The sequence below is a fragment of the Macaca thibetana genome, chromosome 8, assembly GCF_024542745.1.
Source record: "Macaca thibetana thibetana isolate TM-01 chromosome 8, ASM2454274v1, whole genome shotgun sequence".
NCBI lineage: Eukaryota > Metazoa > Chordata > Mammalia > Primates > Cercopithecidae > Macaca > Macaca thibetana.
Genome location: NC_065585.1, coordinates 1,897,678 through 1,923,841, shown reverse-complemented (window position 1 = coordinate 1,923,841; position 26,164 = coordinate 1,897,678). Strand labels below are relative to the sequence as shown.

Sequence of the window (26,164 nt, the reverse complement as noted above, 5' to 3'; positions counted from 1 at the left end):
GACTTCCTGTGGAGGCACGCGGTGGACGCCACGGAGGCTGAGGCTGGGGGTGGGCAGGGAGCGGCCTCAGGGACAAGCCTCCCGGCGGGCGGCCGCGATCTCCCCGCTGGGGGCCGGGAGCCAGAAGCCCACGCGCGTCGGATCCGGAAAGCCTGGTGGGCGCAGCCTAAGTGACTGGGTCGGCTCGGGGACGCGCTATGGGGTCGGGGCCTCGCGGGGCGGGGTCGGTGGGGGGCGGGGCATGAGGGTGATGGTTCAGGGCGGGGCTTTCAGGGGCGGGACATAGGGCGGAGCCTGGGGCGGGGCATGAGGGGAGCCGGCTCCGGGAGGAGCTTTCGGGGGTGGGCCTTTCGGGGACGGGACATGAGGGCGGAGCATGAGGGGGCGGGGCATGAGGGGAAGCCAGCTCGAGAAGGAGCTTCCGGAGGCGGGGCCTGCTCGGGGCGGGACCTGATCAGGGCGGAGCCTTCGGGAGGGTGCCTGCCATAAAGGACTGTGAAGGGGCGGGGTCAGTTGGGGGAGGAACCTGCGGACGAGACGGCGGTTAGGGGTGGAGCCTGAGTGGGCGGGGCATGATCGGGGCGGGGTCTTCGGGGCGGAGTCGGCTGGGGGTGGATCCGTTCGGGCCGAGCCCTCCACCGCTCACCACCACCGAGTCCAGCCCCGGCTCCTAGCGTGGCCGCCGGAAGGGGCGGGTCAGCGGGCGGGCATTTCCTGCGGGTGCCTAGGGCTGACGGGGTCCGGACGGGGACCTGGACGCAGGCAGGGGCGGGAGCGGCGGGGCGGTGCAGCATCTAGGCCTTCCCTTTCCTGCCTCCGGACCCCGTGAGGGGCGCGCGCCTCTCCCCGCCTTCCAGCAGTCCTAGTAGGGCCCGGGCGAGTCCGCGTTCTGCAGCGGGAGGTCCTCGTCGCCCCTCGTCTCCAGCCAGGTACTCACTGGGCTCCTGCCCGCCGCCTCCGGCCCAGGACGCGCAGAGTTGGTATGGGCCCCGCCGCCTCCCCGCACCCCAGCGCTCCAGGGATGTGGCGAGACCTGGCTCTGAGCGCCTCCCAGGCGCCGGCCCCGAGGCCGACCTAGCTCCGCACGCGGGCCGCGGGGGTGTGGCGTTGAAAGGGGAACCTCTAACTAGGATCACGCACAAGACCCTGGCGGGTCCCTCCGCCTGGCTCAGATGCCTGGCATCTCAGGCCTTGGCACAGCTAGCTGGCCCCTGGCAGGCCGTGGACCCAGCAGGCTGTTTTAGTGCAGATAGCCCTTGAATCTCAAGCCCACTAATGTTCCAGTCTCTCCGTGAGACCCAGATCCCTGAAAGTAGTGGAGGGAGGCGCCAGGGTGAGTGAGGTTTCCTAGGTAGCCCCTACCGCCTGCGGATACCCAGAGCTTCATATTTTAGGTGAACGTTCCTCCGCCCAGAGAGGCGACGGGGCTCTGCCGGAGTTGCACGACAGAACCAGAACCCCAGCCTTTAGGGCTGTGGCAAGTGTGGGTTGCGCCATCTGTAACTAGCTAATCACTCCTGTCTACAGGCCTGTGAGGTGAGGCCAAGACAATCGCTGCGGTCCACTCCGTTTTTGTTTTGTGTGTGTGCGTGGGGTGGGGGTTGGGTTTTGTTTGTTTTGAGACGGAGTCTTGCTCTGTCGCCAGGCGGGAGTGCACTGGCGCTATCTTTGCTCACTGCAACTTCTGTCTCCTGGGTTCAAGCAATTCACCTCCCTCAGCCTCCCCACTAGCTGGGACTACAGGCACGCGCTACCACGCCCAGCTCATTTTTTGTATTTTAGTAGGGACGGGGTTTCACCATGTTGGCCAGGATGGCCTCTATCTCCTGACCTGTGATCCGCCCGCCTCGGCCTCCCAAAGTGCTGGAATTACAGGCGTGAGCCGCTGAGCCCGGCCAGTCCACTCTCTTCTTAACAAGTATTTTATTTCTCAGGGTGGGCAGCATGTAGAGAAGTGAGTCATTCCAGTCTCTGCCGGTTAGCACCTGCCAGCCTGAGTTGAGTCGACAGGACCATTATGGAGAATGTTCCTTGAGCACAGTATGTGACCAGGATCTGAAGATAGAAAAGACATGATCCTCACCTTCAGGAGCCTCTGCTGCCTAACATGTCAGTGACCAGCCACACGTGCAGCAACAAGTGTCTGGTAGAGGGAACAGTGCTATACAGCACAGAGGATCCCCACACAGGCCCCGGGCAGCAGGTGTCAGGCTCAGCAGGTTCACAAACACCCACCCCCGCCATGGAGTGGAGTGTGCAGAGAGCCAGATAGGTTTCTAACTGTGCCCTGGAGAGCTGCTGCTTCTCCAGCTCTGCCCTGCCCATGAGGCAAACAGCTGGTCGACTGATTTTTAGTGTTCGTTCTTGGTTCTCACCTTTGTTTCCTACCAGAGCTGGATCCTGGCCTCAAACTCCAGCCAGCTTAGGCTGTGATCCTCTGTCCTGGGCACCAGGGCTCCCCCTGCCCACCCCAGCAGAGATGCTGCTTTATGCCTGCATCCTCCCTCAGCACACGTGGCCTTCATCTTCAGTTCTGGCGCCCACCTAATCTGCCTCGTCCCACACGCCACCTCTAGATAGAGCCCTAGAAAGTGATGTTGGCCTGAAACTGAGTCATATAAACATTTTCCTGTAGAAAAGACCAGGATAAAGTCTTTTCCTGTAGAAAAGACTTGTTGAGATAGGAAATCTGTAGTCAGTTTATGTGTTACCTGCACTCGTGGGGGAACGGAGGGAAGACCACGAACCTCCTCTTTACTTAACAAAGAGAATTCGAGGTATTTATGTGTTGAGATATGTCACTTACAACATGCATCTCAGCTCCACTTTCTACCTAGGCGCAACCCTGGCCCAAGAACTAATACAAAGGGTATGGAATATTATTTCTTAGAATATGACTGGGCATGGTGGCGCACACCTGTAGTCCCAGCTACTCAGGAAGCTGAGGTGGGAAGGATGTGACATGAGGGGGTCTGCTGGCTGCTGTGGTCCATGGCAGGGGGGCAGCCCTGGTTTCATGAGCTCAGAACCCAGCCCTGGGGGTTGGAAGCATCCTCCACTGGGCACGTGTGGGCCCTGCAGCCTGTAGCTCCAAAGCACAGTGACTGGTCCCAAGCCCAGTGTGGTGGAGACAGAGATTAGGGCAGGAACCAGGGGGATTCGGGGGTGGAGGAGGGAAGCCACAGGGCAGTTGATGGGCACATCAGATCCTGCGGATGTGGTGTGCAGACCCCGAACCCTGGCAGAGGAGCAAGGATTCTTTGGTGAGCAATTGATCCCTTCACCAAGACAAGGAAAGGCTGGGAGAGTGAGTCAGGTGGAGCTCCGGGGAGATCAGCAATTCCGTTTGAGACACTTGTGGGAGAACACATAGGGAGGGGCCGCACCCAAACCCCACAGCCCCTGAAATGCGAACCTTTAATCTGAGGTTCATGTTCTTCTCCCCAGCACCAAGAGGATGGTGGCCCTTGGCCTCCTGGTGCAGAGCATCAGTCCCGCGCTGGGAGTGTGGAGAGATGTGTGGGAAGCAAGCCGTTCTTGAGGAAGTGGGGCCCACAGAGAAGTCAGCAGCCCCTTAGCCCTCACGCTTCCAAGGAACAGAACGATGGAGAAGCCTGCAGGCAGAAAAAGGAAGACGCCGACCCCGAGGGAGGAAGCAGATGTGCAGAAGGGCATACTCAGAGAGGAGAAGGCGTCCGGGGACAGAAAGCCACCCGAGAGGCCCACTGTGCCCAGGAAACCCCGCACAGAGCCCCGCCTGAGTCCTGAAGACGAAGAGCACATCTTTGATGCCTTCGACGCTTCATTTAAAGATGACTTTGAGGGGGTTCCCGTGTTCATTCCTTTTCAGAGGAAGAAACCCTATGAGTGCAGTGAGTGTGGGCGGATGTTTAAGCACAAGACAGACCACATTCGCCATCAGAGGGTCCACACGGGAGAGAAGCCCTTCCAGTGTGTGCAGTGCGGGAAAGCCTTCCGGCACAGCTCCGACGTCACCAAACACCAGAGGACTCACACAGGAGAGAAGCCCTTCAAATGCGGGGAGTGCGGGAAAGCCTTTAACTGCGGTTCCAATCTCCTGAAACATCAGAAGACGCACACCGGGGAGAAGCCCTACGAATGCACGGACTGTGGGAAAGCCTTTGCCTACAGCTCCTGTCTCATCCGCCATCGGAAACGCCACCCTCGGAAGAAGCCCTGAGCTGGGGCCGTCTGTGGACTCAGGCCCTACAGTGCGAACCTCGCCGGCCGCCTGCTCCGTGGCTCCCTCGTGTTCAGCGTCTGGTGGGGGCACAGGGCCATGTGCACTGTGTTCCGTGCCCTGGGGACCCCCGGAAAATCAGCCTGGTCAGATGTGGGAACGTGCAAACGAGCGAGCGACCTTTCCACTGCAGAGAATCTCTTTGGATCAAGACACTGCAGTAATGTAGAAGCCACGAGAGGCTCCTTGCAGCCACAGACCATTTTCCAGGTTCTTCGATGGCTCACGGGGCTCAGCACCAGAGAGCAGGGTGTGTTCACTGCCATCCGTGGGACGGGTTTGGGTCACCTCAGAGCACCCAGCAGGAGAGGCTCCTGGTGTGGCGGGCGGCCGAGCACCTCCCGCTGCCACCTGCCTGTGATGTCCTCTCTGCTTAAGCCTTTCATCTGCCGCTGAACGCCCCAGTCTGGACACTCTGCTCTCTGGGTCCCCGAGCTCTGCAGCGAGCCCCAGGACCACTCGTCCCTTCCCGGCCTCTGTGCCCGAACTGTGCTTGGTTCTCTGGCTTCTCTCCTCCTGCTGGAGTGCCAGTCCCTGAGCTCAGACCCCGTCCCTGGAACTGGGCCACACCCCGCGCCCTCTTGGCCCAGCCTTGCTCCCAGAGAGGTGGCCTGACTTACCTGGATGGACTCGGGACAAAGGTTCCTCAGGACCTTGGACACCACCACCTGCTGAGCTTCCTGCCCCAGCCACGTGGTGGGGCCCCTGGGGTGCCCTCAGCAGCTTCAGTCCAGCCTGCATCTGCCCCTTGGCCTTCCGACGTTAGCGGTGGGCCCCAGCCCCACGGAGCAGCCCAGTATTCAGGTTAGTTCCATTTCTTCATGCCCGTACCAGTCCTGTCCCACCCCATGGCAGGTCCACAGGCCTGTGCCACCTTTGTGTCCATCCAGGAGCACTGTGGACAGGACCCTGTGCTCTCTAGGGACTGGTTTATAAGAGGGTAGAAAATGACTTTGTCAACCAGGAGGTAATATGGTTTTTTATTGGGAAATGTTGGCGCCTGTGTTGTCAGCTGTTTAGACATGAAACACTAATCATGGCCCTAGTCTTTGGGGATTCTGTCCTGGAAGGAGGGTCCGGATTCGAGCTGGAGACGGCCTTGGCCTTGTCCGTTGAGCAGTCTCAGAAACGGAGTGGGGGACACTGCCTGGACAATGGAGAGCAGTCATGTCTGGGTGGAAACGTTTACTGGGTTAACACGTTTTTCCTGCCGCAGTCTTTCTGAGGGCTGTAATATTTCTGCCTGTCTGTGTAGGCCCCATACCAGCTTGGCCACCGTGGGGTCACTTGGAAAGAGAGCCTCTTGGCAGGCCTCCCCTCCCACTAGAAGGATGCTTCGATCCCTGCACTCAGACGTGTTGGAAGCACATTCCACATCAAAGTGGGTCTCTTCTCCCAGCTGCTCCCGCTGCTGGCCTGGCCAGAGGAGCCTGTTCCATGGCAGGGAGTCCTGAGTGCCGCCACTTGTAGTATCGTGAGGAGGTTGCCCGGCTCCCAGCCTCTCTCATGCCCACTGCCCATGGGCTGCACTGACAGATGCATCTCCTCACTTCCCCACAGAAATAGAAATAGCCTAGAACTAACCACACGGTCACCCACACTAGCTTTGCCTCTGGCCTGGTTAACGTTCTATATAGTAGGTCTGAGAGCCCAGCCCGTCACCTGCTCGCACTGGGTCCTGACCTGCAGGGCAGCATCTCCCAGATGGCTGCAGGGCTCTCTGAGGTCGGGTGACACTCAGTGCGTGAGCTGGCTGTGGACCCAGGCTGGTCTACCCAGAAGGCCCCACCACCACCACACCCCCATGGCATTGCTGGTGTGGCTATGCTCGCCTGCGGGCCCTGCCTTGTTTGGGTTGAGGCTGTGTTGGCCTCATCAGACGTGTTGCCTGGGGCGGGGTCTGCTCTCAGGACCGCACTGGAGGGGTCTTCCTGGGCACAGGTGAGCAGGTGACTCACCAGAGAGGAGCCGTGGCACCTGTGGCCTCCTGATGGTCCTGCCACCGCGGTCGCTGCTGGAAGCATGGCCTTCGTGGCTTCTCAGTGGCCCATGGTCCCGGTGGGGGTAGGTAGGTGGCAAGTCCCGTGGTGCTGTGTACCTGCCTCGGTGATGACTGTGTCTCACACTGTTGGGCGTGTGCTGGGGAGGCCAGTCTTCCCGTGGGGCTCCCTGGGGCTGTGGTCAGCCCACTGCTGTCAGCAAGGGGGTGAGGGGGTAAGGGGGTGAGGGGGTGAGGGGGCAAGGGGCTGAGGGAGCGAGGGGCGGGCAGCCTCAGCCTCACCTAGATAGACTGCCCCTGGATGCCGCCGGCAGACCACGGCCAGTGTTGACCCCCACAGGGCAGAACATCTTGGTGGGCCCCCTGCCCCGGATCTCCTTATGCAGCCGTTCCCGGTATGTCCCTGAGGCTGGACGGCCTCAGCCAAGCTGTCACCAGGAGAGGAAGACTTGCACTACCAGAAATGGACATCTCAGGAGGTGAAATTGTTCAGAAGCAGGCATCAGAGCACATGCGACGTGTGGTCCTGGATCGGAAGAGTTGCTTTGAAGGACTTGCTGGGACGTTTGGCTGACCTGGAGTGTAGACTCCAGGCACAGTCAACTGTAGGCACAGCCGGCACCAGCGCCGCAGGGACAGGGCAGTCCTCACTGACGCCCTCCTACTGCAGACGCACACCGAGGCTCTCGGCCGCAGAGCGTGACGCCTGCAGTTCATGCCAATGGTGTGTGCACGTCACTGGAGAGTGACAGGAGACTGGCTCAATGTCAGTCATGGGGAATCTAGAACACAGGTTGGCAAACTTTTCCGATGAAGGGTCAGTCAGGAAGTATTCTTGGCACTGCAGCCGTACGGCCTATGCCTTAGCACCCACAGGGGACCACAGAAGGTTGGGGACCACTGCTTGAAACAACTAGCTCTCCCATGAAGAGCAGGTCCCCACCCTGCTGTGTAGGGCAACAGCAGCTGTCAGTGGCATACGAATGAACGAGCACGGCTGTGCCAAGAAAACTTTATTTACAGGCTGGGCGCAGTGGCTCACGCCTGTAATCGCACCACTTTGGGAGGCTGAGGCGGGCGGATCATGAGGTCAGAAGATCAAGACCATCTTGGCTAACACGGTGAAACCCCGTCTCTACTAAAAATACAAACAATTAGTCGGGTACTGTGGCGGGCGCCTGTAGTCCCAGCTACTTGGGAGGCTGAGGCAGGAGAATGGTGTGAACCCGGGAGGCGGAGCTGGCAGTGAGCCGAGATCACACCACTGCACTCCAGCCTGGGCGACAGAGCGAGACTCCGTCTCAAAAAAAAAAAAAAACACTTTATTTACCAACATAGGAGGTGGGCTGGATGTGCCTGTGGGCCATTGCTTGCTAATCCTGTCCTAGGTGAAGGGTGCATTAGAGCTCCTGGTGTAGTTTGGACGTCTGTCCCCTCCAGATCTTATGTGGAAATGTGATCCCCAGTGCTGGAAGGAGGCCTGGCGGGAGGTACTGGGGTCATGGGGGCAGATCCCTCGGGAATGGCTTGGTGCCCTCCTCACAGTAATGAGTGAGTTCTCACTTCGTAGGTTCACGGGAGAGCTAGTTGTTTAAAGCAGTGGTCCGCAACCTTCCTGGCACCTGGGACCAGTTTTTCCATGGACAGGGAGTGGTGTGGATGGTTTCAGGATGAAACTGTCCCACCTCAGATCATCAGGCATTTGATTCTCATGAGGAGCACGCAACCTAGATCCCTCGCACGCAGTTCACAGTGGGGTTCGCAGTCCAGTGAGAATCTCATGCCACCGTTGATCTCACAGGAGGCGGAGCTCAGACGGTAACGCTCGCTCGCCTGCCGCCCACCTCCTGCTGTGTGGTCCGTTTCTAACAGGCCATGGACCCATCTTGAGGTTGGGGACTCCTGGATTAAAGAGCCTGGCGCCTTCTCCTGTCTCTCTTGATCCCTCCCTGCAGCCTCACCAGAAACCAAGCAGATAGCTCCACAGCCCGCAGAACCGCGAGCCAAGTCAACCCCTTTATAAAAACTTACCCAGCCTTGGGTATTCTTTTACAGTAACACAAAATGAACTAACACAACTCCCAATCCTGGCAGTTTCTCTGTGTCTTAGCATTCTTCAGAATTAGCTATTGGCAGGGAAGAGATGGCGTCAGAAGTCAGGAACTCGGACACAAGAAAGAAACCAGGGGGCGGGGCAGGGAGCTGCTCAAGGCAGGCATCCTCTGCTGTCTGTCAGGATGTGCCAGGGAGGGTGGTGAGTGTGGACACAGCTGTCTAGGACGGCCCAGGAGACTGGCACGCATGCCCTGGTGGTGTCTGCATTAGGTTTGATTTTACTTACGATAATATGATCATTGCTTTTCCCTGTTACTGACAGTGGGAGGCATTACCTTTTTTTTTTTTTTTGAGACAGAGTCTCATTCTGTCGTCAGGCTGGAGTGCAGTGGCGTGATCTCAGCTCACTGCCGCCTCCACCTCCCGCGGTCAAGCGATTCCCCTGCTTCAGCGTCCTGAGTAGCTGGAACTACAGGCATGCGCCACCACGCCCGGCGAATTTTTGTATTTTTAGTCGGGACGGGGTTTCACCATGTTGGCCAGAAAGGAAGCGTTACTTTTAATGCCTGCACAATGACCAGTTGAATCAAAAAGGCACGGGTGACTTATGCACTTCCCAACATGGGTATGTGGGCTGTTTCCAAACTAGGTTATTATGAATAATGCCACAATAAATATCTTTTCCAGATTTAGGGCCGATAAGGCGGACCCCCAGATGTGGAATGACGTCTCACCAAACGCCGGCGCCGGGTCACGCCCACAGAGACACCTGCAGCAGTGCACAAATGGCAGGACTGCCTCGGCCTCTGTAGGAGCGGGCAGGTGGGTTCCTGATCCTAAACTCACACTTTAATCCAACATCTTTGATTTCTAGCATGGAGGGAGGTGGTCAAGAGCACAGCTCTCAAGTCAGGGGCTGTGGACTTGACCTCTCACTCTGGAACTCTGGGACCTCTGCCTCAGTTTTCCCAGGTGTGAAATGGCAATGCTGACAGTGCTTACCCCACAGGGTTGCCAAGAACCAGAGCCTTAATACGTGACGTCGTAAGCACAGTGCTGGATCCTACTGTGTGGCCATGTCAGCTCGCCCCATGTTTGGTGTTAGTGGGATCAGAGCCTGTGGTCCCATATGCTCGGGAGGCTGAGGCAGCCTCCCGCGTGCTGGTGTTAGTGAGATGAGGACTCGCCCCACATCTGGTGTTAGTGGGATCAGAGCTCACCCCGCGTGCTGGTGTTAGTGGGATCAGAGCTTGCCCCGCGTGCTGGTGTTAGTGGGATCACGGCTTGCCCTGCATGCTGGTGTTAGTAGGATCAGAGCTAGCTCCACGTCTGGTGTTAGTGAGATAAGGGCTCGCCCCGCGTGCTGCTATTCTTAGTGAGATCAGTGAGATCAGGGCTCGCCCCGCGTTTGGTGTTAGTGAGATCAGAGCTCGCCCCACGTGCTGGTGTTAGTGAGATGAGGACTCGCCCCACATCTGGTGTTAGTGGGATCAGAGCTCGCCCCGCGTGCTGGTGTTAGTGGGATCAGAGCTCGCCCCGCGTGCTGGTGTTAGTGGGATCGGGGCTCGCCCCGCGTGCTGGTGTTAGTGAGATCGGAGCTCGCCCCGCATGCTGGTGTTAGTGAGATCAGAGCTCGCCCCACGTGCTGGTGTTAGTGAGATGAGGACTCGCCCCACATCTGGTGTTAGTGGGATCAGAGCTCGCCCCGCGTGCTGGTGTTAGTGGGATCAGAGCTCGCCCCGCGTGCTGGTGTTAGTGGGATCAGAGCTCGCCCCGCGTGCTGGTGTTAGTGAGATGAGGGCTCGCCCCGCGTGCTGGTGTTAGTGGGATCGGGGCTGGCCCCGCGTGCTGGTGTTAGTGGGATCGGGGCTCGCCCCGCGTGCTGGTGTTAGTGGGATCAGGGCTCGCCCCGCGTGCTGGTGTTAGTGAGATCGGAGCTCGCCCCGCATGCTGGTGTTAGTGGGATCAGGGCTTGCCCCGCGTGCTGGTTTTCTTAGCGAGATCAGATATTGGTTCACACACGTAATGGGGGCCGTGCAAGCTGATGGCCTTGGATACCTCTCCAAGGAAAAGATGAGAGAGCTGGCTTCAACAAAATCAGCATGGAAAACAACAAGAAAAGATACATTTTTTGGGCCCAATGCGGTGACTCACACCTGTAATCCCAGTACTTTGGGAGGCCGAGGCAGGAGGATCACTTGAGGCCAGGAGTTCAAGACCTGCTTGGGTGACAGAGCAAGACCCTGTCTCAGAAATAAAAGATACTCTTTTAAATCCACTTGGAAATTTTTTTTAATGTTTATTGTTATGAGAAAAATCGCACAACCAAACCAAAACCAATCTGCCATCTTTTTTGCCCCCATCATTTGGCACAGACAGATGAACTCATGACATCACCACAAGACCAAGAACTGAAGCCACAGGCTGTCTAGGCTGACCTCTGCTTTGGTGTCTTGTGTAAATAAAGCTCATATTCCAGGAAGAGAAAACCTACATGACCCAGGTCAAAGAAAAACATAATGAAAGTTAAAAGACACTTAAAACTCAATGATGAATACAACTTAACAGAGCACCTGGGGGCAGCAGAATCCAAGGGCAGTGTCCAACCCTGTGTGCCTCTGTTGCTGTTAGGAGAGGAGCTGGAAGTCAGGAGGGAAGCACCCAGTGTGACAGTTAGAAAAACAAAGGCCCAGGCCGTGTGCAGTGGCTCATGCCTGTAATCCCAGCACTTTGGGAGGCCAAGGCAGGCGGATCACCTGAGGACAGGAGTTCAAGACAAGCCATGGCTAACATGGTGAAACCCCGTTTCTACTGAAAATACAAAAAAAATTAGCCAGGTGTGGTGGCGCGCCTGTATTCATAGCTACTTGGGAGGCTGAGGCAGGAGAATTGCTTGAACCCGGGAGGCGGAGGTCGCAGTGAGCCAAGAGGGCGCCATTGCACTCCAGCTTGGGCAACAAGAGCGAAACTCTGTCTCAAAAAAATAAATAAGTAAATAAAGCCACTTATTAATATAACTAATAGAAAGAGACACCACTGAGAGGACAAAAGAGCTAAGAGTTAGTTCTTTGAAAGGACTATTAAAATTGACATTCTCTGGCAAAATGACTGAGAAAAAAGGAGCAAATCAACCATTCGGAATGAGAAGGGAAGGCAGTGCAGCCACATCTGACGCTGAAAAAGTGAGAAAAGTCCGTGCTGACAAAAAACTCCACCGAAACGGCGCGACCGTCAGGAGGAAAGTCACGCGGCAGCCCAGCTCGAGGAGACACGCACACAGAGTCCGTGGCCGTGACAGAGATTGTGTGGATGATTCTCAGTCTTGCCAAAGAACGCCAAGTCCAGGTGCTTTGCACGTGACTTCAAGAAACAGCTCCAGTTTTACCCAGACTCGGAGACAGACAGGAAACACACCCTGTGTTATTTTCTGAAGCGAGTATAATCTGGATATCAAAATTACAGTTCAGTGTCACTCATACACATATACATGAAAAAAGGTACTAAGCACTCGCAGGCCAGGCGCGGTGGCTCATACCTGTCATCCCAGCACACTGGGAGGCCAAGGTGGGAGGATCGATTGAGCTCAGGAGTTTGAGACAGCCTGGGCGACATAGTGAGATTTCATTTCTAATAAAAATTAAAAATTAAGTGTGGTGGCATGCGCCTGTGGTCCCATATGCTCGGGAGGCTGAGGCAGGAGGATCAGTTGAGCCTGGGAGGTTGACGCCTCAGTGAACTGTGATTGCACCACTGCATTCTGTTCTGCAGATGTGAGCAGGAGCGATGGGCGCCTCTTCCAGGCCTGGCCTCCTGAAATCTTCCCTGTGACCATCCACTGTCCTCCCTTCCTGTGACTGAAAGAGAAGGACTCAGAGATGGCAGAGCCACACACCAAGGGAAGGAGCCATGTCCCGGAGTCGCCCTCGGGGGAGCCTCAAGACCCTGTTGTGATGTGAGCAAGAAGGGGAGGCCTCCCGAGTGAGACGCCGAGATTCGGAGGTTCTTCATTATCCCAGCCACCGTTACTTACCCTGACCACTGTAGCAACAAATGACAAACGTTCAGAATATGTGTAGCAGTCATAGGAACCAGGATTTTTAAAGACAAATATCTAAGTAGAAAAATGGCCTAAAACAGGAGCTTAAGACCAGCCTGAATAATGCAGTGAGACTCCATCTCTAGAAAAAAGAAAAGTGGGCAAAAGTCACAGAAGAAAAAAACATCCATGGCTCATAAATATCTGAAAACATGCTCAATCTCATTAAAAATCAGGGCACACAAGTTAAAACAACAAAGAGATGCAATTTTGTGCCCCACAGCGTGGTAAAGACGGCCAGGTCTGATTCTGATCCTTGCACGGGACGGGCGGGAGTCCTCGTCTGCTGCTGTGGCACTGGGCGGCAGCACAGTCTGGAGAGCAGCCTGGCTTTTTCTGGCAAAGGCGAAGATGTGCGTTCCTGCTGCCCCAGGAGCCACTGTTTACTTCCCCGTGAGAAACGTGCATGCGCGCAGCCAGAGACGACAACATTCACGGCGTGCACTGTCAGGAAAGCCGGAAAGAACCCAATGCCTGTCGGCAGCGAAGCGGGTAAATCGTGGTCTGTTGGTCAAGGGAAGCTGTTGGCGCAGTGACTGCACAGCCAGCCGGGACCACGTCAGCACCTGTGCGTGTCAGATACAGCGCTGAGCAGCGAATGTAAGGCACAGAAGACACACGGTTCTGTTTTAACTGCCGCGAAGTTCAAAACTAAAAGCAAAACTAAACAGTGTGTTGTCTGGGGACGCGTAGTCGGACTGCAGAGAAAAGCAAAAGCATGGTTCACAGGGAACTCAGGAGGGAGGGGCAGGCACAGGGCATGGGCCCCTGGGTGGCATCTCGCTCTGAAACCAGATGGAGGGTGAGTGGGCATTTGCTCTAGCACGGTTTAAAGGATCATGTCACGTACACTCAGCTTACACATCTGACACCCTCCCACCTTCCTTAATGTTTTTAGAAAACAGGAAGCACTTCCTCATGAACCTGGTGCCATCCAGCCCTGGGGTGCACGGGTTAACACCCACTTCCACACCCCCCACTGATCTCAAGGCCCCCCGCCCCCAACCCTGGCCTCCATCGCCCGCAGGTGCCTGTTTCCACTCAACCCAAGCCGTTCTCTTGCTTTCATAGTGTGGTCTTTACCAACAGAGGAACCAGGTATAACCGCACTTCCTATGTACTCAGAAGGTATTTCTCGTCCTTTTCAGGCTGGTAGAGCAGATCACCCCCAAAGCAGGAAGTTCCAGATCAAATATGCATAAGAAGCAACCTCAAAACTAACAAAAAGATTCGCACACACCTCAGTTCAGAGGAGGAGCAGAGATTAAGAAAAGGAGAAGAAAAGCGCTCGGAAGAGAAGAAAAGGAACCTCCTTCTGTGTAGCAGGCGCCTGGCCCGGGGAGGGCGGTGTGCGGCAGGCACGTGCAGGGAAGCAGCCTCTGAAATGCCTAGAAATAGCTCCCAGGCGTTCACTTGGCTCCCAAACATCTTCAGAGGTCAAAACCATCACAGTGGGCAACTTTCCACCAGTGACCCCAGTGTTCACTGTCCTCAGCCCACTGCAGAGCCATCCTAGTGGGGCAGTGGGCGCAGGGCGCGGGCTCCTGACTCCAGTGAGGCCACCCTGGAGGGAGTCCCAGGAATCAGCCTAATGTTCAGAACCTTCCCGGCATCTCAGAAGTGTACTGGGGGAGACGTGAGGACCCTTCAGCCAAGTGTCAGCGTTCTCATTGCAGGAGAACATCAAAGCCGCAACCCAGAAACTTCTCAGGAGCATGGCGCACCCACACCAGCCCCGGGCTCCACCTGGACAGCACCTCCTGGGCCACCCTGACCAGCGGGCACCACCCTCCCAGGCTCACGCAGCCACCCTGACCAGCAGGCACCATCCTCCCAGCCTCACGCAGCCACCCTGACCAGCGGGCACCATCCTTTCAGCCTTGCTCGGCCACCCAGACCAGAGAGTGGCCCTGACCAGCAGGCACCATCCTCCCAGCCCCACTCACCTGCCGTGACCAGCAGGCACCATCCTCCCAGCCTCACTTGGCCAGCCGAGCTCTGTGGGCCTCAGAATGCAGAGTACCTCAAATGTTGTGACTTTGCTCGGCTGCAGGGACGTGCCATGGAGTGTCCCTTGTGCGAGCATTTTGTGAGCTATGCCAGCATCTGTCCCCACAGGCTGCATCCCTGAGCCATTTCTCAGGAGAGCAGGAAGTGAGCAGGGGGAGGGGCGCTGCCAGCCAGCCCTGGGACCAGAGGTCTGGGGATGCAGCCAGCCAGCCCTCCTCATCTGGGCCTCTGTTTCCTCTTTGACACGGGGAAGCAGGGAGGGGCCGATCAGCGACTGAGGCTCGTTGGCTCTGGTGGGGTCCACCTGCGTTTCTGGAGAGCCCATGGACCCCGGACTGTACCCGGACTTCATTCCCAGTGACCTCTCCTATTGGTCCCCATTTGGGGCACTGAGATGTGACCGTTTCTTTCCTGTGAATGGGCTGACATCAAAACATGCTGCAGAGGAAGATAGGCCTTAGGGACAGCGTCCTTCGCCTCTGCACCAGGAGAAAAGCCGTGTCCCCAAGGGAGACTCAGAGCTGAGGTGGTGGTGGGCAGGGCTTCTGTGGAGCTGGGGCAGGGCAGGGTGTCTCTGAGGTCAGTGAGGAACAGCTGAGCCCAGGGATGCGGGAAGGATGGGGGTACACTCTGGGATGGGGCCGGCAGGGAGCCTCGTGCTTACAGAGCCTGGTGTTGGCACTCTCCTGGTTTCCTCTGCAAACCCAGCCACATGGTCAGGGAGCCCGGGCCGAGCAGACGGCCCCCACCTTGACAGAATCCCAGGGTCGTGCGTGGCAGTGGGAGCGACCTCACAGCCAAGACTGGGTCTAACGCTGCTGTCCCGCAGTCACCCCTGCAGGCGGCTCAGGGCAGGGCTCTGGCCTGATGGGGGTTCCTGGACATGCCTCTGAGCTGGCAGCCCCTACCCACATCCCTGCACCCCTGCACCTTCCATGCCTCTTGCCCTGGGGCCCAGGTTCAGGTTTGTGGGGAGTACAGCACCGTGCTCCCGTGGCCACCGCTCAGGCGAGTGGATTCAGTGAGAGTTTTCAGTGTGTGCACCTCTGTCCCCGTGTGCCTGTTTCCTGGTGAGGCTGGACACCTGGCATGTCCGAACACTCTCATTCCCCAGGCTGGGCACCTGGCATGTCCAAACACTCTCATTCCCCAGGCTGGGCACCTGGCATGTCCGAACACTCTCATTCCCCAGGCTGGGCACCTGGCATGTTCGAACACTCTCATTCCCCAGGCTGGGCACCTGGCATGTCCAAACACTCTCATTCCCCAGGCTGGGCACCTGGCATGTCTGAACACTCTCATTCCCCAGGCTGGGCACCTGGCATGTCCGAACACTCTCATTCCCCAGGCACGCATGTGCAGCCGCCGCCACCCGTGTACTACGGCGCTGACCCCTCCTGTAACAGCTGTGGTCTTGGCCTCTCGTGTTGGGGCAGATGTCCCCTTTTCCACTGTTACTTTCTGTTGTCCAAAACTTTAAGTGTCCTGCCAGCCAAAGCTGTTGAGCATGACTCTGAGACCATCAGTCCTTGGTAAGTGTCCTGTGCATTTGGGATAAGCGTCTGTTTGCAGCTGCGCTTCCTGTGACTTGCTCTGCGTGTCCTCCTCGGTCCGCGTGGGCCACTGCGCTGGTTCCCAGCCTGCCCGACATGCTCGCTGCGACACCTCCCTTCCCTGCTACTTGCTGGCTTCTGTGTTCTCTGCAGTAAACATTGATTTCTGACTCCAGTGCTGTCTTCATTGATCTCTCTGCACTCGGGATGCAGTCAGTGCCCCCCACGAAGGCTACCAGCTGCCTCCCAGGGAACAGTGCAGGTGCCGCTTCCCAGGACCGCAGGACCCTGGCTGGTCGCTGCCTCTGATGGGTCTCCCTGAGACCACTCCCCGTTAGCCAGACTCAACAGGAGACTGACACATAAATGAGAAAGTTGTTCACTCACTCATGATGGGAGCATCCCTTTGCAGTGCGGAAATGTCCTCACACCTTTCAGGCCCCGGATACCTGGGAAGCTGAGGGTTCATTCGGTGGCCTAGTGCCTGCACTCAGGATGCCCCAGCGGAGGCCCCGGGAGTCCTGAACACCTTCTCCAGGCCCTCTGAGTTCCAAACAGCACCCGCTTTTGCCCGGTCCTCTGTTCACTGGCTTGCACCTCCTTCGGTAGGGCAGTTGCTCTCAACCAGGGGCACTTTTGCCCCCGGGGACCACTCAGCAATGTCTGGGACGGTGTTGGCAGTCACAGCTGGGTGGGGGTACCACCGGAATCTAGTGTGCAGAGGCCGGGATGTGTGGGGGTCCTGCCCAGATGCTGCAGGTGAGAGAGACAGATTTAGACCCCGTGACGACGAAGGAAAGGACGGGAAAGGTGGCTCTCAAGGCCCCAGGGAACAGCCCAGAGATGCGTGGGGTTCCAGAAGCTAGAAAGGCGTGGCGCGGTCGCTCCTGCAGGAACAAGTGTCTGTGGTGGCTGGAGATGTGGGAACTGGTCACGTCTTCACACACTTGACCAGAACCCTCCCAGCTGTCCCTCCCCCGCAAACAAGCCAGCAAGGCGACACGGTGGCTGCTGCTGGCGAGAGGCAAGTGTACTCGACTGCCTTTCTCCACTCTTGAGGACAGCACCCAGAGTGGCCCCGTCTCTGTCCCACCAGCCCAGGCCTAAAGCTTCCTCATCGTCCGCATCCCAGCCTGGGACTCAGGCAGCCTTCTGCCAGCTGTGCTGCGCACAGGGACTGCAGCCACTGACCCCCTCTCCCTTCTGTGCTGCTCTGCTCTACCCCACAGCCCCAGGGACACCTTCAGTGTGTGTCAGCTCTCCTGCCTCCCTCCCTACAGACGCCTGTGCCCCCCAGTGCCCTGAGAATGACGTCCAAGCCCCCAGTGGAGATGTCAAGGCTGTTCGGTCTGTCCCTCCCCATCCTGTTCTGCTGCCTGGTCTTCCAAACTTGAACCCCAGGCGACTCCTTCAAGCATCAGACCTCTGCCCCTGCACCCCTCCCACCTCTCTGTGATGGGCTGGCCCCTCCCTTCTGCTGCCTCCCCTCCCTCCTTCCTGCTCCCACCCCTGTCTCTCCCTGGTGCTTCCCCTTAGAGAAGCCTCTTGGACCTTTAGCCTGGTCACTCCTCTGAGCCCCTCGTCTCCAGGTGTGGTCTAAGAAGTGCTTTCAGCCTCTCTACTCCAGTGGCTCGGGGGCTCTGACCAGCCCTCCTGCCCAGGAAGCTTTGAGCTTTCCCACAGGGACCCCTAGAGACAAGGGCACTGCTGTCCAGATGGCACCCTCACCCCAACCCCAGCAGCACTGGCTGGAGCAGGCCAGGCCTGTGTGGGTATCTGAACAGGCACTGAATTCCGTGATCTCAACAAAAGAAGCCCATGGAGGCCTTTTCTAATCCACAGCCCAAGACAACAGGCCTGGGGGGCTGTGGGCTGACTCCCACGCCTTAGGACCAGGGGCTCTGGGGCTGTTGGGGCTGGAACCCCGAACCCCGAACCCCGCCTCCCAGCATAATGAACACCAGCTCATTGTTCACAGTGAATACCCAGCAAAACCCTGCTCAGGCAAGGAGCCCCCCCCCCCCCCCACCTGCTGCTCCAACAGACCAGGCTGGCTGCTGGCTCCCAGCTCATTAAATCAGCAACCCTTGCACTCCCTCCAAAGCCCTGGTGGGGGAAGGGGATTCTTCCACTCTGATTACACCCGTTGCCTTCTCCCTTCACTCCTGTGAGCTGGCCAGGCTGAGGACCGGTCCAAGGGGCCTGGGAAGTAAGACACTCCACGGCTTCTCAAAGGTCAGCCGACACGGACGGTAGCTTCGGTGAGTCAGCTTCCCGTGATGTGTTGGATGCATGGGGAGCTGGTGACAACAGCCTGTGTGTGTGACAATGTCAAGAACTACATACAAAGACACAGCTGTCCCCCAAAATGAGTCTGCACAGCCCGGTGCAATGCGGCCGCAGCCTGTCATCGAGTCAATTGCATTGTCATCTGCCGCTCTCCTGATGTAGGTTCTGTGTTTGTCCATTTTGCACTGCTATGAAGGAATACCTGAGGCTGGGTAAGTTGGCAGGTGCCTGTAGTTGCAGCTACTTGGGAGGCTGAGGCAGGAGAATGGCATGAACCCGGGAGGTGGAGCTTGCAGTGAGCTGAGATCGCACCACTGCAATCCAGCCTGGGCAACAGAGTGAGACTCCATCTCAAAAAAAAAAAAAAAGAAAGAAAAGAGGTGCTGGGTGCAGTGACTCATGCCTGTAATCCCAACACTTTGGGAAGCTGAGGCGGGTGGATCACCTAAGGTCAGGAGTTCAAGACCAGCCTGGCCAACATGGCAAAACCCCATCTCTACTAAAAATACAAAATTAGCCGGGTGTGGGGTGCACACCTGTGATCCCAGCTACTTGGGAGGCTGAGGCAGGAGAATCCCTTAAACCTGGGAGGCAGAGATTGCGATGAGCAAAGATTGCGCCAATTGCCCTCCAGCCTGGGCGACGAGCGGAAACTCCATCTCAAAAGTAAATAAGAAAGAAAAGAGGTTTGCTTGACTCACAGTTCAGATCAGGGTTTGGAGGGTGCTGCTGTCCCTGGTCATACTGTATAAGAAGAGGCTTCTGGGGAGGGCTTAGGAAGCTTTTACTCACAGCAGAAGGCAAAGTGGGAGCCGGCGCATCTGTCACATGGTAAGAGCCAGAGCAAGAGAGGGGCGGAGGCGCCAGGCTCTTTTTAACAGCCAGCTCTCATGTGAACTAATGGACTGAGAACTCACTCATCACCTAGGGGAGGGCACCAAGCCGCTCATGAGTAATCCCCCGCATGACCCAGACACCTCCCACCAGGCCCCACCGCCACCATTGGGCCACATTTCCACGAGATGTGCAGGGGGCTCACCTCCAAATAGCATCAGATATAGTACTAGTTCTTTTTTTCTTTTCTTTTTTCTTTTTTTTGAGACAGTCTTGCTCTGTCGCCTAGGCTGGAGTGCGGTCTCAGCTCACTGCAACCTCCACCTCCTGGGTTCAAGCAATTCTCCTGCCTCAGCCTGCCAAGTAGCTGGGATTACAGATGCCTGCCACCGTGTCCGGGTAGTTTTTTGTATTTTTAGTAGAGATGGGGTTTTACCATGTTGACCAGGCTGGTTTTCAACTCCTGACCTTGAGTGATCCACCCACCTCAGCCTCCCAAAGTGCTGGGATTACAGGTGTGAGCCACCGCACCCAGCCAGATGTAGTACTAGTTCTATAGAATGGTCCAGGTTGGGGCACAGATTTTTGCATGAACATTAGTTTTCACCCAAGAGTGACACGCTCAGTCACATGGCAGACTTACTTATAACTTTTTTTTTTTTTTTCCCGAGATAGAGTTTTTGCTCTTGTTGCCCAGGCTGGAGTGCAATGGCGTGATCTTGGTTCACTGCAACCTCCGCCTCCCAGGTTCAAGCGATTCTCTTGCCTCAGTCTCCCGAGTAGCTGGGATTACAGGCGCCCGCCACCACACCTGGCTAATTTTGTATTAGCCAGAGATGGGGGGGAGACAGGGTTTCTCCCTGTTGGTCAGGCTGGTCCCGACCTCTGGTGATCCGCGCGCCTCAGTCTCCCAAAGTGCTGGCATTACAGGCATGAGCCACCGCGCCCAGCCCTACTTACAACTTTTTAAAAAACTGCCAAGCCAATTTCCAGAATGGCAGCACCACTTTGCCTTACCACTGGCGATGTCCCAAGCTGCTCCGCGGCCTCAGTGATACTTGGCACTTGTTAGTAGTTTTTACCTGAGCCACCTGGCAAGTGTGCAGTGGCACCCACCGCGATGCTGGCCAGCCCTTCCTTGACAGCCATCCCTTTCCGAGCCTATTGCCATCCCTGTGCCCTCTTCGGTCAAATGTCTGTTGCGGCTCTTGCCAATTTTCTAACTGGAATGTTTGTTTTCTTACGGTGGAGTTTAGAGATTTTTGTATATCTCCACCCACACAACCCTGAACGTCCACTCTGGCACCAGGCAGCTGCTGCCCATCTGGCTCCCCGCCCTCTGTTCCGCGCGCCCCTCCAGCTCGGGGGTCCCCTCGCCTCGGCTCTCTGCACCCCTGCTCAAAAGGGTCAAAGAACCCTCCCCCGGCCGTTTGTTTATCCCGGAGAGTCACAGTTTTATCTTTTCGGGTCGTAAACAGAACTGAGGGAGAAACTGGCTGAACAAGAGGAAAATGAGGAAGGAGTCCATGAAGGGGCTTTTGGGAACCTGTATTATCCTCCTCGGGCTCCGGGGAGGCCCCTGGAAATCAGGCAGAACGAGGGCGCTGGGACCCCCCCGAGGGGAGCGGGAGGTCGCGCGTCTTGCAGCGGTTCCCGGCGGCCATCGCTGCGGACACGTCCCGAGGAGGGAACCCAAGAGGGCGGCGGGGTGGACTCGCAAGCTGAACGTGGAAGCGACTCCAGCCGAGAACCCCGGGGCCTGGAGTGCACGGAGGCGTGGGGGAGCGTGGGAACGGCGCCGTCAGCTCCCGAAGCCCGGCCGTGGGCGCGCGGGCGAAGGCATGGCCCCCGTCGGGAAGGAGGCTCCGAGGCGCCGGCTTCTGCGCCCCACGCAGCGCCGCTCCCAGCGCCCGGGCGCTCTGCAGGCGCGGGCGGGACCCCGGCCAGCGAGAACGCGAAAGCCACGCGCGGGCGCAGCCCAGGAGGGGAGGAGCGGGGCGGGGAAAGGCCTGCTTTTGCATCCCGGCCCCGCCCCCACTTGGCCACCGAGGCGTGCAGTCCTCCCGAGGCCCAGAGCGTCCCGGAAGTTCGCGCCGACTGGGCGGAGTGGGGCGGGGCTGGGCACTTCCGTCCGGCGCGCGGCGGCCTCCTCCCGCTCGGAAGGTGAGTGGGTGCGGGCGGCGGCGGTGGTGGCGGCGGCTCCTGGCGCCTGGGACCAGCCCAGTCCGACCTCGTGCGCCGTCCTCCGCGGTGCAGCCCTGCCCAGCCGGGCCGTGCGGCCCCTGCAGCCGCCGCTCGCCGTGACCTTGGCCTCGGGCCAGGCCCGGGGAGCAGGGTGGGCTCCTGGGAGTCGCGGGGCAGCAGCGGACCGCCCCACCCAGTGGCCCTGGCGATCGCGGGTGTCCGTTCGCAGGGCGCCTTTCCCAAGCACCCGGTGACGGCCGCTGTCGTCATCCCCACTTTGCAGATGGGAAACTGAGGCCCGGAGGTCCCGCCGCTCGGGAGCGTGGAGCCGCCGGACCCCAGCGCCGCACCGCCGGGCAGATGCTCTCTGTGCCGAGCTCCCGGCGATCGGGTCCGCTCCCACGGGGCTGGTAACAGAGGGGCAGAGGATGCTTCCCCCGAGCCACTGGCAGGAGTGCCCCTCCCCCTTCAGCCTGGCGCTCAAGAGTTTGTGCGTCCCTGAGGGTGAAGGGGCGTCCCACCCTGTGACGGCCGCCTCCGCTCAATCCTGGGGGCCACGCCAGGGTCGGGGTGAACGAGTAGGCCCTTTTACCAGATGTCCCCAGTAAGTTGACTAAGTAACTTGAGATGTGACTTTAAGGTGGAGGACCTGCACCCAGTGGCCACCTACCTGGCGACCCGACCCTTCCCATCATTAGTGGATAGAGGCTGGCCCAGAAGGCCGGGCACTGGGGTGGCGGCCGTGTGGGAGCTGCCTCTCCTACTTCCTCGAAGTAGGCACTGCTGTCCTTATATCTGAGTCTCCGTTAACTTTTGTCTATTTTTCCCGTTCCTTTCTTCACTCCCTGCCCCAGATTAGGAGTTCCTACTCTATCACAGTATGAAAAAAAAGTCACTTCTCACATTGGACTCATACCATTTTTGCAAAGCAAACTAAGAAGTATCTTGGAGCCCTGAGTCTCCCAGCGCTGCGGAAGGGCTGGACTAGGAGATTCCAGCCTGCAGCCTCTGACAGCTCTGTAGGGTCTGAGGAAGAGGGTTCTCCTCTCTGGAATGCCTCTCTTTTGCTGTTCAGGAAAAGCCTTGTTAAGATTTCCTCCAAAACACTCGTGCACCAGCAAGCATGGTTCGGTTTTCAGCCTTCCCACAGGGCCAGCAGCTGAGGTTTTTCTGGAAGACTCTCTATGCCTTTCTCTGGGGGAGGGATGATGCCATGGGTTGGAAGGAAATGCCAGAGCCTCCACTGGGACAGGAGCTTTGCTTCAGCCCCCACAGGTGTCTGCTGTGCTGCCCAGGTGGTGGCTACTTCCTAAGCGCTCCTTCCAAAGCATTACTCCTTTTGTTGTTGTTTGAGACAGTCTTGCTCTCTTGCCCAGGCTGGAGTACAGTGGCTGACCTCAGCTCACTCCGCCTCACGGGTTCAAGTGATTCTCCTGCCTCAGCCTCCCAAGTAGCTGGGATTACAGGTGCCCACCACTGCACCCAGCTAATTTTTGTATTTTTAGTAGAGACGGGGTTTTGCCATATTGGCCAGGCTGGTCTCAAACGCCTGACCTGGTGATCTGCCCGCCTCGGCCTCCCAAAGTGCTGGGATGACAGGCGTGAGCTACCACACCCAGCCACTCAAAGCGTTAATCCTTACTGAATAAACGTGCTAGGTCCCCTGACCACTTCACCTCAGGCGTTATGTGTCCCTGTGGGTTCGCCCACCATCCTTGCTCCTCCTGGAGTGGATAAATCTCCATCTCCCCGGCCGGGCGCGGTGGCTCAAGCCTGTAATCCCAGCACTTTGGGAGGCCGAGACGGGCGGATCACGAGGTCAGGAGATCGAGACCATCCTGGCTAACACAATGAAACCCCGTCTCTACTAAAAATACAAAAAAATTAGCCGGGCGAGGTGGCGGGCGCCTGTAGTCCCAGCTACTCGGGAGGCTGAGGCAGGAGAATGGCGTAAACCCGGGAGGCGGAGCTTGCAGTGAGCCGAGATAGCGCCACTGCACTCCAGCCTGGGCGACAGAGCGAGACTCCGTCTCAAAAAAAAAAAAAAAAAAAAAAAAAAAAAAAAAAAAAAAATCTCCATCTCCCCTTGGGGAGCTGGCATGTTGCCTCCTCCTGCACCATCCCCCCACATTCCTTTCAATCCCCTCATCTGCCATGATTTTCATTTTCCCCAGGTCCCAGGTGTGACACCTTCAGCAGGTCTCAGGGAAGATGGCAGCCCTAGGGGACGTTCAGAAGTCCCCTTCTGTCCCGTCCCCTGTCAGTCTCTCATCACCGGGGACACCTGGAGCCCAGCACCACGAGCCTCAGCTTCACCTCCATGGGCATCAACATGGTACTCACCCAGCCCGCTGTGTACCCTCCACCCAGCATCCCCTGCCCTCATGTCCCCTGCCCCGTCTCCTCCTGACCTGCCACCCTGGCTGACTGAGGCACCTCCAGACACCTGTACGCAGCGCCTTCAGCAGCTGGGGTTCCCGCACCCTCAGGCCAGGGGCTGGGCGTGGGTTGGGTTGGGAGAGCAGTGGTTGAGGCTGGGGCCAGCCTGAGCTCTGGCTCCCTAGGGATGGTTCCCCGCATTCTTTCTTTCCGGAGTTGCGGTATAGGAGGGAAAGTGGCCTCAAAATCTGCGTCCAGTGTGACCAGGAGCAAGGCGTGGCCCCTCTGTTTGTTGTCATTCAGGAAGACCAGGAGCAAGGCATCGCCCCTCTGAGTGTTGTCATTCAGGAAGTGCAGCAGCCAGAGTCCTTGCCAAGCTGGTTTGGGTGTGGTTCCCTGGACCCGCAGGGACAGAGGGCCGGCCTTGCTCCACCTCTGATGGTATGGCCTCGTGGTCACATGGCAGGCCCTGGGAGTTGAGGTGTGGGGGAGTCCCAGCCCCATGGTGCCCCAGGCTCTGCTCCCTCTCAGAGGTCAGGGATCCTGAGGCTCCATCTCTGCTGGATGTTCCACAGGAGGCCTGGCCTCACGGCCCTCGTGGCCCAACCCAGCACATGAGCTGCTGGGGGCAAGGCCCCACATAGATCAAGCCTGGAGAGCCCGTGTCTGGCCCAGGAATGGGGCGACCTGGCACAGCGTTCTCCCTCTTGGGGAGTCAGCATCCTGGTGGCTGAAGGGACCACTGAGGCTTGTGGAGAGCAGCTGCACTGCATGGGGCCCTCAGGTGGGCACTCAGATGGGGACAGAGAGGCCAGGGGCTTCCCCAACGAGCCAGGACCAGGGTGGGTTAGAGGAGCAGGGAGCCAGGCGGCTTGGCATCCACTCCCCCGAGGAGCAGGAGCCTGCAGCCCTGCCATCTCCACTGCTGTGTCCCAAGCAACTCCCCAGGGACTGTGAGGAGGCTGGGAAGGGGCGCCCGTGGGCTGCCTGGGCTGCCTGTCCTGGTGGGCCTGGCCAGGGGCTACCTGGAAGGATCCCAAGCCCCAAGCACACACTGTGGCTGGGCCTGCAGCCAGTGCCCCTGAGGGCCGTGCTCCTCACCCCTTATTCAGTCAAAATCTCAGGGCCCGCCCTTGCCCTCTCATGTCACCTGTACAACGACTGAGGGACGTCCTCCTGTCCTGTTACCAGTGGGGACACGGAAGCCCAGAGACAAGGCCAGGAGGCCAGCAGACTCAGGGCATGCCCCGGCACTCCCGCCCCCCGCCCCAGGCCTGGTGAGGTGTGACTTCTCCAGCGGGATAGTCTTCTTGGGGAGGGCACAGCCCAGCAGATCATCTTAGCACAGGACACAGGCTGAGGGGGCTGCAGGCCAGGTTCTGCAGGATACGAAGCTGATGTCCAGGCAGAGGGTGGGCCTGGGGAGCATGGAGGGGCCTCAGGCTGGGCCCCCTGAGCCTGCAGGGTTGCACTACCCCCAGCCCTGTCTCCACCAGCCGTGGGCAGTCAGGCCCAGAAAACCAGGCATGAGTCCCCAGCCCCATAGGCCTGGAAGCCTCCTGGGCACTGAAGCCATGTCCGAGTGCCCTGAAATCCCCAGAGGTTTTGCCCCATGGGAGGGAGTGGGGGCTGCACCAGCAGCTTCTGCGCTCTCCCTGCTGTACCAGAAACGGCATCCAGGGAGGACAGACCAGCTCGGCCCTGAGAACGGCAGGTGTGGCTGCTTCCCCCCAGCAAGAGATTGTGGCAGGAGGAGATTGTGGCTGAGGCACAGTGGGGCCTGGGGGCAGGTAGCCAGAGCCAGATAAGGGGGTGGCCTTCATCCCCTCTTCATGCTGATAGGCCTGGTGTAGAGCGAACGGGGCCAGGCCGCAGCAACAGGCGGCCTCTGTCACAACTTCCAAGCGCTGGGTGAAGGCAGGGGCTGCTTCCGGGCGTTTCCAGCGTCCTATCTCCTTGGGAACGCCCTGGGGCCACAGATTCCTAGGCAGAGGAGGCCTCGGGGTTTCCGGAAATTGTCCAGGGCTGTCCTGCCAGTTAGGGGCCAAGCCAGGACTTGGAGCCGCAGCCTCCCAACTCCCAGACTGCACTGGGCCAGACCAAGGTTCCTGGGGCCCACCCCAGGCACACGTGGTCACCTCAGGAACCTCTGGTGGGTGCCTGGCTGGGCATGCTGAGCCCTGAGCTATGAGGTGTTGGGGAGCAGAGGAGATCCCGAGGAGGAGCTGTTTATCAGTGGGGAGGGTAGTGAGGGGCATGGGGAGCGGCCGGGGAAGGTTCTCTGTGGTGGTTCCTGCAGACATGAAGCTGGGGTCCCACAGCAAAGGGCTTGGGGCCATGGCCTAGCCCAGGCCTTGCAGAGCAGGGAGACCAGGCAGGTGGGAACAGGACACAGTTCCTCATTTCCGAGGACCTCCGTGGTCCCCACAGACACGCAGATCAGGAGCTGGGCTGGGCTTGAGGGACTGAGGGTACTCAGCTCCTGAGGGATTGTGTTGTGCCCC

The 26,164-nt window shown here is 58.3% G+C and overlaps 2 protein-coding genes across 4 annotated transcripts in view; both read left to right on the top strand.

Annotated features, from left to right (window-relative positions):
- The first annotated feature begins 615 nt into the window (after window positions 1–615).
- Window positions 616–4,261, top strand: ZFP41 (ZFP41 zinc finger protein). Its single transcript, XM_050801059.1, has 2 exons — window positions 616–929; window positions 3,448–4,261. Exon 2 carries the CDS (start codon window positions 3,605–3,607, stop codon window positions 4,199–4,201), a length of 597 nt encoding a protein of 198 aa, XP_050657016.1. The 5' UTR covers window positions 616–929; window positions 3,448–3,604; the 3' UTR covers window positions 4,202–4,261.
- A 4,796-nt stretch (window positions 4,262–9,057) lies between these two features.
- The window catches only part of GLI4 (GLI family zinc finger 4), a 29,244-nt gene continuing 12,137 nt past the window's right edge, over window positions 9,058–26,164 (top strand). For 2 of the 3 annotated variants that reach the window (XM_050801037.1, XM_050801036.1), the window contains exons 1-2: window positions 21,185–21,260; window positions 23,456–23,616. In XM_050801037.1, coding sequence (XP_050656994.1) covers window positions 23,493–23,616 — 124 coding nt within the window. In that variant the 5' untranslated portion in view covers window positions 21,185–21,260; window positions 23,456–23,492. Of the gene's footprint in view, window positions 9,138–21,184; window positions 21,261–23,455; window positions 23,617–26,164 lie in introns of those variants that run through there. The other variant, XM_050801038.1, reaches the window with a different exon arrangement.

Coding starts and splice junctions, on each gene's coding strand:
- ZFP41 (XM_050801059.1), top strand. CDS start 3,605: ATGGAGAAGCCTGCAGGCAGAAAAAGGAAGACGCCGACCCCGAGGGAG.